The 16,236-nt window shown below is 49.3% G+C and overlaps 1 protein-coding gene across 3 annotated transcripts in view; it reads right to left on the bottom strand.

Moving 5' to 3' along the window:
* Positions 1-696: 696 nt before the first annotated feature.
* SNPH (syntaphilin) overlaps positions 697-16,236 on the bottom strand; it is a 48,736-nt gene continuing 33,196 nt past the window's right edge. The window contains exons 3-5 of one of the 3 annotated variants that reach the window (XM_082226118.1): positions 15,128-15,334; positions 7,544-7,693; positions 697-6,328 (exon numbers count right to left, since the gene is read on the bottom strand). In XM_082226118.1, coding sequence (XP_082082244.1) covers positions 5,062-6,328; positions 7,544-7,693; positions 15,128-15,334 — 1,624 coding nt within the window. In that variant the 3' untranslated portion in view covers positions 697-5,061. The remainder of the gene's footprint in view (positions 6,329-7,543; positions 7,694-15,127; positions 15,335-16,236) is intronic. The other 2 variants (XM_082226119.1, XM_082226120.1) reach the window with 2 other exon arrangements.

Genomic DNA, 16,236 nt, shown 5'->3' with positions numbered 1-16,236 from the left:
CTTCATCTCCTCGCCTGGAGACCCAGCAATGCTGGGACAGCCAAGCTTGGAGCAATGTTTGCTTGGCTATTCCCCCCCCCCCCAGTCCTGTGGCCTTGCAACGGCTTGCGGCAACTTGATCAGTTGTAGGATGGACGGTTTCAAGAAATGGACAGGCCATTTTTAAAAAAATAGAATCACAGAACTGTAGAGCTGGCAGGGAACCCAAGGGCCATTCACATTTTTATTTCTCCCCATCATCTTATGCTTTGATGATAATAACAGTAGTAATTTTAAATTAATTCAATTATTTAAATTGCATTTTAACCTGTATTTTAAATTGTTTTTTTCCCTCCCTACTATGTTTTTACTGTTATTTTACTGGTGTTACCTGCGCTGAGCCCGGCTCTGGCCGGGGAGGATGGGGTATAAATAATAATAATAATAATAATAATAATAATAATAATAATAATAATTAATAATAATTAATGCCACCCGTCTGAATGTATTGCCACAATCGGTCTGGGCGGCTCCCAGCAAAATATTGAAAATACAATAAAACCTCAGACATTGAAAACTTCCCTAGATGAGTCCTGGGCTCCCTTTTCCAGCTCTACACTTCTATGATTCTTGGATATTCTAGCAGGACTGAAAAACAGAAACACAGGAAGGGGCCATGCAAGCCTGGGCAGGCTTTCTTTAGTGCCTGGTGGTCACTAGGAACATCTTAAGCTCCATCGCCAATGAATGCACCCAGTACTTTCACCCAGATGAATAAATGGTTGTCGCTCACTCCTACAAGGAAAGATATCACATTGCATTTGAGGGATGCTTTGTGGGGAGGGCGAAACTTACCTGTTGTCCCTCCGCCCCCCGATTAGGGATCTTGTACGGGAGTGCCCTCCCCAAAGAGATCTGCAATATACAAGCCCTCCCTCCCACCAATCCTGACGACAGACGTTTTGCTAATACAGAGTAAATAGCAGTCATAGAATTAAGGCTGTATGAAACTGACCCTCAAGCACTGAAGGGGAAAGTCTCCATGCGAGGAGGAGAAGGGAGCAGTCTTTTCACTAAATCCTTCCCCTGGCCTCTGCTCGCACCAACCCCTTTAAACCAGCCCACCCAGTGGCATCCCAGTAGTCCAGAACTGGAACTGGAAGTGCAGCAGAGAGAGGCTTTGAGAGACAGATACCCCAACTCCCTCCAACAGCATCACCCAAACATCCATAAGCATAAGCTCAAATAAGACAAAAGGACCCATTGAGCCACCTGTGGCTTACATTTCTTCTCTCAAAGCTCATACTAATTATGGAAGAAGCAACCAGGTAGGAGAACCGTATCCCGGCTTCCTTCACCTCTTCAGTTCTGAAAAATGGGCTTTTCCAACAGCACTGCGGAGAGTTGGTTAGCGGACAGGAAACCAACCCCATGATGCTGTCAGCTGATAACCTTTGCATGGTAGGGTTCAAGTTTGCCAAAAGTGAACATAGTGCAAAGCAAGACAAAAACCGAATTAAGGACTCCTTAATTACTGCCCCGAGCGAGGGGGGCGGCCAGTTGCTCTACGCGAGGTATATTATCTGGCTCTTCTGCATCTCGGCCAGCAGCCGCCCTTCCCAGGAGCGGCTTCCAAGAAGTGGGCGACGTAAAATTCAGTTCCCAGCTGAGGGAGTCAGAGCCAAAGAGAGTTCAAAAAGTCTCGTCATGAACGTGATGGGGAGAAGTGACAATAACGCGGTCGTCCAAAGTGAAGTTTTCGCACAACATTCGTGATCCACTACGTTCTGTTAATATTCTCAGGTGGGGGGAGGGAGGCAGAAGGGCTGGAGTTTCTCTCCGTAATTCTGCAACGCTTTGGGGGTAAATAGGCGAAAGTGAGCCCAGGCTCAAATTTGAAATGTCTGCTTCCCTGTTTAGTTCTTGGCTTCCAGATCAGAGAACCAAACTTTTGAACATGGTAGAGCACCATTTGGGGGCTTTAGGTGCTAGTGATCAGGGCTTGACGTGAGACAAAGCTCCCCAAGCGTTAGCCCTGGGAAATGTGAACAAATGAAGTGTCTCTGAGAAAGTGCAAAGTGCCTTTCCCTTCCCCCTGAGTAGCCACAACCAACTCTGGGGATTAAGGAAAAGGAAACCCAAAGCAGAGGGCACGACTTCAAGACAAGCCTGAGTCTAAAATCCTAACAATAAAAATCCAGTTTATACATACTACACAGTGTGTCATCCCTGGGGCTCCTACACCACCTAGAGGAGATATAGTATGTTGAGTCTTAAAACAATCATAAATCTAGGCATTCATTCATTCCATCCCATGTGAGCTCTCTTCCTACTGGTTGCTCCTCGGAGTGCGGAGAGTCATCACTAATGGGACAAAAAAAGCAGCAAGAATGTGTCTGTGTGCATTGTTCCTTAGTGGTTGCTTTGAAAAAGCATACTGGGTAATTGGAACACCAGTGGCAGGAATGAGAAGTTGTGGGCTCATGAAACAGGTTGCTGGAATTTGAGAGAAAAGGGGGCACAGCACATCTTAGTGGTGTGAGGGGCATCATTTGTTTGAGGTTGGTTAAAGCACTGGTTTTTCAACAGGTCGGTTGGGACTGACTTCTGGGCCACGGCTTGATCTATGATCAGTCACAACAGCAGCAGTTGCACTATGGTAAAAATAATAATAATGGGAAATGTTTGGGTCGAAGGTGGGTCCTGGGTGAGAAAAGACCGAAGACTACTGGGCTAAAGGATACTGGTTTGGATCAACTCTTTGTGAACTTTGCCAAAGGAACATCCAGATGAGAGCTTCTGTTGTTCTTAGGGGGTTCTTGGGCACGGAATCTGAAGGAAGCAGTGAATAGGAAGAAAATTGAGTTGGGAAGGGAGTTGTATTGCATGACTCCAGCATAAAAGGTAAAGGGACCCCTGACCATTAGGTCCAGTCGTGGCCGACTCTGGGGTTGCGGCACTCATCTCGCTTTCTTGGCCGAGGGAGCCGGCGTGCAGCTTCCGGGTCATGTGGCCAGCATGACTAAGCCGCTTCTGGCGAACCAGAGCAGCGCACGGAAACGCCGTTTACCTTCCCGCTGGAGCGGTACCTATTTATCTACTTGCACTTTCACGTGCTTTTGAACTGCTAGGTGGGCAGGAGCAGGGACCGAGCAACAGGAGCTCACCCCGTCGCAGGGATTCGAACCGCCGACCTTCTGATCGGCAAGTCCTAGGCTCTGTGGTTTAACCCACAGCGCCACCCACGTCCAGCATAAGAGACTATTTATTGGGCATCACTGTCTGGCAAGTGAGAGCAGGGAAAAGAGCAGAGCAGGAGGAAGCCACAGGGACATGGGATAGCGTTGGGCAGTTTCCTTATTCGGACCGCTAGGCCACCCAACACGATATTATCTATCCTGACCAGCAGTGATTTATCCAGGGTCTCTTACCCCTCCCCCCCCATGATCATGTCCACTGACTTGCGCCTAAGGCAGGCAGTAATGAAAGCATTAAGAGCAAACAGGAGACTCCCAGTACAGTGGTACCTTGGTTTACAACCATAATCCGTTCCGGAGGTCTGTTTGTAAACCAAAACAGGTTGTAACCCAAGGCGTGCTTTTGCCAATGGGACCTCCAAAAAATATTTGTTCGTAATAAAAAAAAAATGGGTTGTAATCCAAAAAAAGGTTGCAAACCAGGACATGCACTTCTGGGTTTGACGTGTTTGTAATCCAAAACGTATGCAAACCAAGGCACCACTGTATTGAACCAGGGCCAGGGCGCATGCGCAGCACATGTGCGCTGGCCTCTCTGCCTGCAGAAGCCACTACTGAAGAGGAGCCCTGCTCCTGCCACTAGTGGATTGGAAGGGGACATACTTAAGGTGCCAAAATGACTGGCATCAATGTCACAGAAAGGGCGACAGGAGAGGGTTGGAATGCGGGATTATAAATTGGTAAAGTCACTTTTTTTGTTTGGGAAGAAGAAGAAGAAACACAAACTGTGAACTGAGTTTGAAAATGCAAGTGCCGACTCCTTTAGTAAGACTGGGGAAATGGTAACCCATTTCAGAGGAAGGAACGTGCCATTTTAAACTGTCAGGAAGGTGACGGGCGTTGTGTCATTAGATGGAGAAAGGGCTCTGCTTTATTTTTTGGGTGCCCCATGAAAGAACCGAGATGGTCCCTTTGCCTGTCACTGGAAGAAGGGAGGAAAGCGATGTCTCTGGGTCCATGGACCATATGAAGCTATCTCATGAGGAGTCAGATAACTGGTCCATCTAGGCCAGTGCTGCCTACACTGACTGGCAGAGGTCTCTCTCAGTCCCACCTGGAGGTGCTGGGGAATGAATTTTGAGCCTTCTGAATGCAAAGCAGGTGATCTATTGCTGAGCTATGAAATCCACTCCCTCCTCACTTGTGAGTCAACCTAGCAGTGGGTGAGAATACATCTCATCACTGCAAGGCAACTGTGATGTGCCCCTTCTCTTCCCACCGGGAGCTGGCAAAAGGCTCAGGCAGGATCTGTAGTTACTGCTGCAAAATCCTGTAAGTGAGGGAACGCGAGCAAAAGTGGGTTACAGATGGTGGCCTAGTGAGAATTAGGGACACTGGTGGTTTCTAGAGTAGCCGTAGAAAAAGCAGAAGAGAAAGAAACAAGTTATCGGGGAGCTTTTCTAGCAGATCGCAAAAATGGCCAGAAAGAGCCTACTGTGGAAAGGAGAGAGATCGGGAAAAAGTCTCATAACTTCCCTGAAGTGGAATGAGAGGAAAACTTCCGCAAGCTACAGCGCCTACGGCGCGAGGGTCCTTCAGCAGGGAGGCCGGCTGCCCAATCCCAGCTCCTTGCAATTCCTCCAGGGTTGCAGGAAGAGGGGCACCGCTAATTCCCCCATATCATTTGTCTAAATCGAGATGCAGCAGGTCAGAACGGTCACCCAGGTGCCCCCCCCAAATAAATACCGAAATAAATAAATAAAAAGTCTCAGTGCGTGGATGAAATGTACAATCAGTGGTCAGCTAAATTATGGTCGTTTCCATGAACTGGCTCTCTCTGGATGAAGCATGTGTGCGGCGCAACGGGCTGAGCAGGGGAAGGAGGTCATGGCTGGGAGCAGGAGCTGCTGGTGTTGGTGACGGAGCGGCAGCTGATCTTGCGGATGGAGTGGAGGGCGACCGTGCAGCAGCCCCGCAGGAGCGAGCTAATGTTGTAGATGGGCTGGCCCTGCCTCCTCTGCGAGCGGCACAGCCAGGCGACCGTAGGCACTGCCGGCACCACTACAGCCAGGAGATCCACGATGAAGTGGCGGCTCCAGTAAGTTTGAGGCTCCGCCGCCGCTGCTGCTGCTACGAGCTCCTGGCCTGGTTCAACTTCTTTTTCTTCTTCTTCTTCTGGGGCGCACACGACGCTCACCGACTGGCTGGCGCTAGAAGGCTGGCGTACGGTTGGGCTGTTGGCCACTGGGCTTGGCGAAGCTGCTTGCTCAGTAGCGTTCTCTCCCTCCTCTACTGCGCTGATCGACACCGCTGAGCTGGGATCAGCAGCTGCCATGTCCGTGGCCCCCCCAGGAAGGCTCTGGCCCTGGATCTCCAAGCTCCGCGGCTCGGCCGCCTCCTCCATTTCAGACACCCACACGGAGGTGGGGCTGGCCAGGCTGCAAGCCTGGGATTTCATCACCTTCTCTAGGATGGTATCGAGATCTGGCTGGTACTGCACAAAGTCCGTCTGTATGGCTTGCTCCTGCATGCAGCTGGCCTGAACAGCGGCCTCGACGCTGTGCTGAGACCCCATCAGCTTCTCGTACGTGGAGCTGGTGGGCACCCGGGACCCCAGGGTGAAGTTGGTCTGCAGGGAGGTGTCGTCTGTGCCGCACTCCACCCCCGAGGACAGCAGGCTGCTCTGGTCCAGCAAGTCCGTCCGGCTCAAGGAGTCGTCCGCGGCCACAAAGCCGCTGTCACAGGCCGCTTCTTCCACTGAGATCTGGGAGCCGCCCAGGTTCCTGTCGGCGGCTCCTTGGTCGCTCAGCTTGGTGTAGGTGGAGCTGCGGGTGAGGGAGCGGGCCGGAGAGCCCCCTGCAGACTCGGCTGCCCCCTCTTCTTTGACTGTCCCATCCTGGGCGACCTCCATGCAGTGCAGCAGGGTCTCCAGCTTCTTGTTCTGAATGTTGATGTCCACAAAGTACTTTTGGAGCCCTTTGTCTTTCTCCATCAGGTTGTTCTTGACGGTGTCAATGACTTGCTTCAGCTGCTTGATCTCCTTCCGGGCCTCCTTCAGCGCCAGCTGGGCCTCCACGCGGTGGCACTCCTCCTCAATCCAGTCCTCCTGCATCCTGGAGAGCTGCGTCTTCAGGTCATCGATCTCTGCATCCCTGTAGCAGATGGAAAAGCAGACGGTCACTGCCCTTGCTAGCTCTGCAACAGACTGTCTCTCCAGAGTGGTGCATGCTCTGGTTGTCTCCTGCTTGGACTACTGCAACGCACTCTACGTGGGGCTATCTTTGAAGGTGACCCGGAAACTAGAACTAATCCAGAATGCGGCAGCTAGACTGGTGACTGGGAGTGGCCGCCAAGACCACATAACACCAGTCCTGAAAGACCTACATTGGCTCCCAGTACGTTTCCGAGCACAATTCAAAGTATTGGTGTTGACCTTTAAAGCCCTAAACGGCCTCGGCCCAGTATATCTGAAGGAGCGTCTTCACCCCCATCGTTCTGCCTGGACACTGAGGTCCAGCTCCGAGGGCCTTCTGGCAGTTCCCTCATTGCGAGAAGTGAGGCTACAGGGAACCAGGCAGAGGGCCTTCTCAGTGGTGGCACCTGCCCTGCGGAACGCCCTCCCACCAGATGTCAAAGAGAAGAACAACTACCAGATTTTTAGAAGACATCTGAAGGCAGCTCTGTTTAGGGAAGCTTTTAATGTTTAATGGACTACTGTATTTTAATACTTTGTTGGAAGCCACCTAGAGTGGCTGGGGACACCCAGCCAGATGGGCGGGGTATAAATAATAGATTCTATTCTATTCTATTCTATTCTATTCTATTCTATTCTATTCTATTCTATTCTATTCTATTCTATTCTACGGCACAAGCTGAATCCTCCTTCCATCAAGCCCTGGTGGGCGGTAAGGAAATTGTACCATCAAGAAAGATGCATTAGTGGGTGGTAGGTATAAAAAGGTTGACTACCCCTGGTATAGAGTGAAAGTTAAATTCTGTGAGTAGACTGTACAAATTCAGCAAAGATACCTTTATCTGCTTCTCTTAGGCAGCAATCCTATGCACACTTACCTGTGAGTAAGGGTTAGGGTTTGCTGCCTGAGGTGAAGTGCATGAAGCTGGCTAAATTTGCAGCTGAAGCTACAACACTGGCAAGGAGATACTTCCACAGCAAATCTCAGGAAGGTGCGTCGTTCCCATGAAGCCAGCTATTGTAATCTATCAATCATTAGCGCCTGAAAAGTTCCACCTGATGCAGTTCTGAGTGGTCCGCAAGGCTGACTGCTGCTTGCCTGGCCTAGTATCTTCAGGTGAATGCCGAGCCTCAAATTCCTCCACCCCAGATGCAAGAGCCCCCAAATACTGACCTGTCCTGCAGCCTCTCGTGCGTGTCTTTCAGCCTGGCCCTGAGGTGTCGAATGCAGACCTCCTTCTGCTGGAGGGGGGTGAGGTACTGCTCGGGGGTCGGGGGCTTGATCCCATGGTTGTCGCTGCACAGCAGGTACTTGACTGGGCGCCTGAAAAGACAGGAAAGTTCATCAGTGCCTTGGAACTGCCCCTGGTCAAAAGGGAGATTTCCCTTCCTGGTCCGTGGAAGGTTCAGAGCACATGATTGCATCTCCTCACGTTCTCACACTCACTCTCTTGTTCTCTCTCTCACGGCTGAAAATTAGACTGCAAGCGCCTTGGGGTTCACCTTTTAAGCTTCAGAAACTCGGGACAGTGCTGCCTATGTTGACACTGCTAAGTTACCGTATTTCTCGCTCCATAAGGCGCACCTGACCATAAGGCGCACCTACTTTTTTTTGGGGGGGGGGAATTCAAGAAAAAAAATATGCGGCTCTTGGGGGCTTTTGCGGGAGGTGGGGGAAGTGAGAGAGCCTCGCTCTGTCCCTTCCCCCACCTCCCGCAAAAGCCAGGGATAGCCGCGCGAAGCCTCCCCAGGGCAGCGGGATGAAGGCTCCTCACTGCCCTGCGGAGGCTTCGCGGGATACCCCAGAAGCGCTTTCTCCCACCGCCAGCCCCAAAGAACAGGTCGGGGCTGGCAGGGGAAGCCCAGGTGCCCCCCCCCAGCCCCAGGGACCACACATTCACTCCATAAGACGCACAGACATTTCCCCTTAGATTTTAAGAGGGGAAAAGTGCGTCTTATGGAGTGAAAAATATGGTAACTGTGGCCGTTTTGAGCTCAGGTTTTTCTGCTCCTTTCTCCAGATTTCTCTTCCAAAGTCAAGCAAGAACAGAGGAGAGCAATGACCCCATGCAAAGGATACTTTAGTGCTGCGTCTTGCCCAGGATGGAGTAATGTGGAGATAGCAGACTAATGACTGTAGCAAATGAAGAAACAGAGAAGAGCAGCAGAGGGGGAAATCAGACAGACATTTAAGACGAAAGACGCTTCTTTACGGTTGCAAGACCCTTGGCATTGTGTCGATTTGCCAAACCCTAGTACTTTGCAGTACTTTCTGTATTTATCCATAAACACTGACCTTGGCTAGCTTTCTGCCTTTGAGGAGTAATGGGGGATCATAAATACATAGCTAAAATAAGTTAAAAATAAATTTGTTGTACAGTAATATTCTGCTGTAGAAAACCCCCACAGAAAACAGCTCTTCAGAGCTTAGGCTGTGGCAGGGGCCCTGATCCTATCAGTGTCAATGAGGGGAAGTTTCTTTTTTCCAGTGTTAAAATGCTTTGCCCAGAGAGGTGTGTCTGTTTCCTATCTCTCTCCACCTTGCCCTGGCTTTTTAACCATGATGTTTTATATCCTTGATTTTTAACAGTAAACTGTATTAGTCTACTGTTGATTTTTGAATTGTATGATTGCTTTATTTCGTATATATTGATTCCATGATGAGTACTGTATTTTTTGCCCTATAGGACGCACCGGCCCATAGGACGCACCTAGATTTTGGGAGGGGAAATAAAGGAAAAAATTTTTATTCCCCCCCCAGAACGGGATCCAGAGCTTGCGGATCCCTGGGAGCTTGCGGGGCTGGGGGAGGGGGAAGCCCTCCGCCAGCCTCCAAACCAGGTCGGGAGACAGTGGGATGGTGCGCTGCGCTTCCCCGCTGTCCCCAGAGTTTGCGGGGCTGGCGACGGGGAGGAGCAGGCTTCTCCCCCCTGCCAGCCTTCTAACCAAGTCGGGGGACAGCGGGATGGCGGCGTTCCACCTCCCCGCTGTCCCCCGAGCTTGTGGGGCTGGCGGTGGGGCTCTCCTGAAGCCTGGAGAGCGAGAGGGGTCGGTGCGCACCAACCCCTCTCGCTCTCCAGGCTTCAGCGAAAGCCTGCATTCGCCCCATAGGACGCACACACATTTCCCCTTCATTTTTGGAGGGGAAAAAGTGCGTCCTATAGGGCGAAAAATACGGTACTTAGCTGTCAAGCTGTACAAAAGCCTACATTTTAATTGGTTTATTTTAGACATTTCTAAATAGACTCCAAATAATTTTTTTTCCCAGGTCAGGTTAGAAATGACTAAAGTAAATAATTAAGTGGGGTTTTGTGCAGCTTAATTATTCAAAGGTAAAGGTAAAGGGACCCCTGACCATTAGGTCCAGTCGTGGCTGACTCTGGGGTTTTGGCGCTCATCTCGCTTTATTGGCCGAGGGAGCCGGTGTACAGCTTCCGGGTCATGTGGCCAGCATGACTAAGTCGCTTCTGGCGAACCAGAGCAGCGCACGGAAACGCCGTTTACCTTCCCGCCAGAGTGGCTCCTATTTATCTATTTGCACTTTGACGTGCTTTTGAACTGCTAGGTTGGCAGCAGCAGGGACTGAGCAACGGGAGCTCACCCCGTCGCAGGGATTCGAACCACCAACCTTCTGATCGACAAGTCCTAGGCTGTGTGGTTTAACCCACAGCGCCACCCGCATCCCTTAATTATTCAAAAGGGCTTGCTTAATAGGGATGTTGGAATGTGGACCTCATCTATCTGCTACTGTCAGGGTTGAAGCCAGTGTCTTGCCTGCCTGGCAGTGTCCTGGCAGTTTTGAATACAGCCATTTTTGAATACAGTGAAAGGGAAGAGTATGAGTTTAAACCTGGTTTGAACAGGTGGCTAAACGTTTCCCAGCTGATCGGCCGCTTTCAAGAACACTGGAGTGTGGGACTGATGCTGTCTCTAGATTTCCTGTCCACATTTATACTTGCTTCCTAAATGCTCAGTGTCTGCATTGATAAAATAAAAAAATTCCTTCCAGTAGCACCTTAAAGACCAACTAAGTTAGTTCTTGGTATGAGCTTTCGTGTGCATGCACACTTCTTCAGATACCACAGATACACGGCTACCTATCTGTAACTGGATGCATTGATAAAGAAAGAGAAATTAGGAAAGCAGCGCAAGTCTTTGCCATCCTCTTCCCACTACAGAACCTGGAGAAGTCTATGTGTAATCCTGAGTGTAGAGTTAGGGACCTGGCCTATCTTCCTTAATTTGGTCCATCTCTATGCCAGTTCACACCTCCTCCTTCCTTCCCAGAGAGCTCAAAAGGATTGCCTTCAAACGTAATGGCAGCAGAGGACCCTTTTGGTAAGATGAGAGTTTAGCCTTTCAGAACTGTACTGGGAATGAGGCCCGGACTCCCAAGGAGGATGGCCCCAGTACTACTGAATCTGATTCAATATTATAGGTTATTATTATTATTGTTATTATTATTATTATTATTAAATGGGATCAAGTCCAATGTTACGAACTTGCAGTGGAAATATATGTTACAAAGATTGCAGGCTTATAAAAACATATAACGCATTTTTCGCTCTATAGGACGCACCCGACCATAGGACGCACCTTGTTTTAGAGGGGGATAACAAGAGAAAAAAATTCTCCCCCTCTCTGCTCAGCACCCCTTCAGCGAAGTGGCAGGATAAACGGAGCCCCTTCCATTTCTCCTCCCGCTTCGCTGAAGGGGCGCTGCGCAGCTCTCCCTCTCTGCTGAAGCCAGGAGAGTCTTGCTCTCCAGGCTTCAGCAAAAGCAACCCAAAGCCGCAGGCTTCTGGTTCCTTTCGCTGAAGCCTAGAAAACGAGAGGGGTCGGTGCGCACCGACCCCTCTCACTCTCCAGGCTTCAGGGATAGACTCTCCTGGCTTCAGCGAAAGCAACGCGAAGCCTCCGGAGCGCAGGGGGAGCTCTCCCTCTGCACTTTGGAGGCTTTGCGTTGCTATCGCTGAAGCCAAGGAGCCTGCATTCGCTCCATAAGCTGCACACACATTTCCCCTTAATTTTTGGAGGGGGAAAAGTGCGTCCTATAGAGCGAAAAATATGATATATATGCTTATGCATGGCTCCCTGGTCCTGCCAATGACGTGGAGCAGAGAATGTGATGGCAGGGAGGACACACACATCATCATGACGCCAAGTAGACTGGGCTGGATGTTATAGATGGGAGAAGCAGGAGCCGAGGACAGGAACACTGCCAAAAATGTGTAACGTGAAAGTACATCCTTCGAGCACTATTCCATTTGCAGCTGCAATAACTGGTGACCTTCACAAAGTTTCTGTTGAATATAGACTTTTCCTTTCCTTTCCTTTTTACTATTGCAACATTGGACTTAATTTTTAAGGTTCCTGGAATACAATCCGTATTTATTTATATTTTAATCCCAGGTCAATACATAGGTTGTATGCAAAGGACAGGTGCATAAGAGCAATTGCAATACCTATCTATCTATCTATCTATCTATCTATCTATCTATCTATCTACCTACCTACCTACCTACCTACCTACCTACCAATATATGGAATCTGTTGGCAACTTTCTTGCCCTTCCACACTAATGGTGAATTTGATCACTTCTGAAACCCTGTATCAAGGGACATACATTATGCCCCAGTTTTAGCAGCGTGTAACTGCCCTCATTTCAACAGAGTTCAGAATTAGTCTGCACCTACTGCAGTACTGCTCTTTTGAAACAGCTATTTTTAAAGACAGAATCCAATCCCTTTTTATGGGGTTTATTTATTTATTTGGGGTTCATTCACAGGTCCAGCTTTATTATCAGCAGCTGAATTCATATTCACAGTTGCTTACAAATATAGTTAGACATGTAGTTCTTTCCTCTCATAAGCATGCAATAAAAGAGTACAGGCAGACTACCCTCCAGTTGCTTCCTAGCTACTCTTCTGTGCTGCAGAACAGCCTAAGTTAACCTGCATTAAGAGTTAAATCTGCCATTATTTGGCACACCAGCTGGATCACTGGTGCCAGGTTAGGATTGGACTAATCAATTACATTTCCCCAGTTATATTGGACATCTTGAGGTTAGGTGATGGCTATTAGCCAGAGGCTATTAGCCACAGGGACGCGGGTGGCGCTGTGGGTAAAACCTCAGCGCCTAGGACTTGCCGATCGCATGGTCAACGGTTCGAATCCCTGTGGCGGGGTGCGCTCCCGTCGTTCAGTCCCAGCGCCTGCCAACCTAGCAGTTTGAAAGCACCCCCGGGTGCAAGTAGATAAATAGGGACCGCTTACCAGCGGGAAGGTAAACGGCGTTCCGTGTGCTGCGCTGGCTCGCCAGATGCAGCTTTGTCACGCTGGCCACGTGACCCGGAAGTGTCACCGGACAGCACTGGCTCCCGGCCTAAAGAGTGAGATGAGCGCACAACCCTAGAGTCTGGCAAGACTGGCCCGTACGGGCAGGGGTACCTTTACCTTTACCTATTAGCCAGAACGGCTAAATTAGCCTTTGCCAGAAGGGTGCTCTTCAAATGATTCCATGGAATCACAGTTGGAAGGGACCCCAACGGCCATCTAGTCCAACCCCCTGCAAGACGACCCCTGCTTGAAAACCTCCAATGAACCTTCTGAAGGACTCCATTCCACTGTTGAACAGCTCTCACTGCCAGAAAGTAAGATGTTTCAGAAAAACCTGGCCACTCTAAGGAAATTCTGCCCTTGGTATGTTCATTTTCCACCTCTCCATTTTGATTCTCTGGCCCCAGATCTGCACAAACTTATGATCCCAAAATACAGACGTGCTTTTACACTTGCAAGACTGGATGTTTTTGCCATCTGCGGCACTTGAGGGTTGATCCCAAAAGATCCTGTCTGAGAAACATCTTTGCCCCTCTGGAGACGGCAGCACCGAAACAGCGGCACACGTCCTCCTGTCCTGTACTCTCTACAAAGACCTGAGGAACGAGATCATCGCCCCACTCGTACTAGCCATCCCAGGGTGCTCAGCCACTGCCACAATGTCCTTTCTTCTATCAGATCAAAATGAGAAGATAACAGCAAAGTTTGCTAGGTTCACAGCAGGGGCAATCAGAATAAGGGCCACTAACTGACGGCTGATTCAGGACTCTTATATCAAACTTCCTTTTCTGTGTATACTGTAATGTTTTACTGTTGGTATGGCCATTGGCTAATGCGAATAAAGTTTTATCTTATCTATCTATCTTCCTGATGTTTAGTCACAATCTCCTTTCTTGCAACTTGAATCCATTGGTTTGAGTCCTACCCTCCAGAGCAGGAGAAAACATGCTTGCTCCAGCTTCCACGCAACAGACCTTCATAGGTGTTTGGAGATGGCCATCACATCTCTCCTCTTTTCCAGGCTAGGCATATCCAGATCCTTCAACCGTTCCTCATAAGGCTTGGTTTCCAGACCCTTGAATATCCTTTGGGACTACAACTCCCACCAGCCTAGACTGATGGGAGTTGTAGTTCAAAAGATGTGGAGGCTGCCAGGTTGGCAAAGACCAAGCTGAGCAGAACCCTCCATATTCAGAGGCGGTATACTCCCAGACTACCAGGTGCTGTGGACTAATGTGCAACAACGATGCCTCTACCTTGCTCAGCTTGCAGCTATCCTAGAGGCTAATTCTCCCCTGGCCTCCTTGCTGGCCCAAAGAGGACTAATTTAGTCAGCTAGCCCTGGTGATCATCTAGCCAGTGTGGTGTAGTGGTTAAGAGTGGTAGTCACGTAATCTGGGGAACCGGGTTCGTGTCTCCGCTCCTCCACATGCAGCTGCTGGGTGACCTTGGGCCAGTCACACTTCTGTGAAGTCTCTCAGCCCCACTCACCTCACAGAGTGTTTGTTGTGGGGGAGGAAGGGAAAGGAGAATGTTAGCCGCTTTGAGACTCCTGAAGGGGAGTGAAAGGCGGGATATCAAATCCAAACTCTTCTTAATGTTTATTGCGTGGATTTTCCACTAAATTGATTTTAGAACTTTGAATTTACTGTTATTCATGCTTTTATACTGTATTTTATGCTGTTTTTTGTTGTATCACAATTAAGTGCTTTAAATTTGTTGTTAGCCACCCTGAGCCCGGTTTTCTGAACCGGGAAGGGTGGGGTATAAATAAAAAATTATTATTATTATTATTAAAAACAGAAGTACTGTTTTAGGGGGACAGGGGGTGGGCAGGTGTGGGGGACTCCCTGGTCCAGAATGGGTTAACTGTGCCCCTGAAGAACCAGGTGCGCAGCCTGGGAGTCATTTTGAAAGCCCTAAACAGCTTCGGTCCTGTATACCTGAAGAAGCATCTCCACCCCCATCGTCCAGCCTGGACACTGAGGTCCAGCGTCGAGGGCCTTCTGGCAGTTCCCTCATTGCAAGAAGTGAGGTTACAGTGGAACCAGGCAGAGGGCCTTCTCGGTGGTGGCGCCCGCCCTGTGGAACGCCCTCCCACCAGATGTCAAAGAGAAAACCAACTACCAGACTTTCAGAAGACATCTGAAGGCAGCCCTGTTTAGGGAAGCTTTGAATTTTTGATGCATTACTGTCTTTTAATAATTTGTTGGAAGCCACCCAGAGTAGCTGGGGAAGCCCAGCTAGATGGGCAGGGTATAAACAAAATAATAATAATAATAATAATAATAATAATAATAATAATATTTAGCAGGCCACTGCTGGGTTGGCAAGGCAATTCTCTCTCTTATGTTGGACGCTTGTGATGCGCGCGTGTGTGTGTCTGTGTGTTGCTGCCCTTCCAGGAGCCAAGGGTTACCTTGGGGTGGGGCTGCTGTCGCTGCCCTTGCAGGAGCCGGAGTTGCTGCTGCTGCTGAGCGAGGAGGTACCGTATGTGTCCCGCATGCTCACTGGCGGAGAGGGACGCCTGGAGGCGGGAAGAAGAGGCTGTTTCTCAGTCGGAGTGGCAGGGGCCGTTGCAGACTTAAAGAACGAGGCAAAGCCACTCCTTCCGTAAAACTCACGGCTTAAAACAAAACAAAAAAACCACCACCAAAGGAAAACACGAATACAGGAAGAAGAAAAAAACAAAACAGGACAGAACAAAACAAAACAAACGACAAGAACAGACAGGCAGGGTTCAAAATGGAACGTGGCAAAAGCTCTCTCTGCAAACAGGTTAGTGAAGCAGTAGCAAAGGCGGGCCTGAGGAGGGCGCTGCAAGCCCCCAGCACCACTCCCCAGCACCCCAGCAGGAGCACCCCATCACTTTCATGGAGCTCAGAGCCCAGGAAAAAGCATCTGATCATAAGCGCTACAGGGGAAGTGCTGGAAAGTACCGTATTTTTCCATCTATAAGACGCCTCCATGTAAAAGACGCCCCCTGTTTTGGGGGACTCACCAATCACCAACCCTCCCTTGGCACTATTTGTGTATAAGACGCCCCCTAATTTCTGAAATATTTTAAAGGAAAAAAACCTAGTCTTATATACAGAAAAATACAGTATCATCCTTAGGCTGCCTTTGGGATGACAAGAGGCAGCAGAGACCCTTTAAGCAACATTTTAGATAGATGGATAGGAGAGATGCTTGCAAGGGAACATGTATTAATTGACTATATACACACATAGTCAAACCTCGGTTTTCGAATGTCTCGGCTGCCAAACGTTTTGGAAACCGAACACCAAAAACCCGGAAGAGAATGCTTCCATTTTCGAATGCACCTCAGAAGCTGAACGGCTTCTGAGGTGCGTTTCTCAATTTTCCCCATTGAATTTGCTGACAGACCTTTGGTCCTCGGTTTCCGAACGTTTCGGAAGTCGAATGGATTTCCAGAACGGATTACGTTTGAAAACTGAGATTCCATTGCATATATAATAACGTTGTCTTAATTTGCTTTTGACATTACCCTCGTGTTGTATTTCTACA

This window comes from Podarcis vaucheri (assembly GCF_965113315.1).
Source record: "Podarcis vaucheri genome assembly, chromosome: 6".
NCBI classification, from domain to species: Eukaryota; Metazoa; Chordata; class Lepidosauria; order Squamata; family Lacertidae; genus Podarcis; species Podarcis vaucheri.
This window is presented reverse-complemented; position numbering and strand designations above follow the sequence as displayed.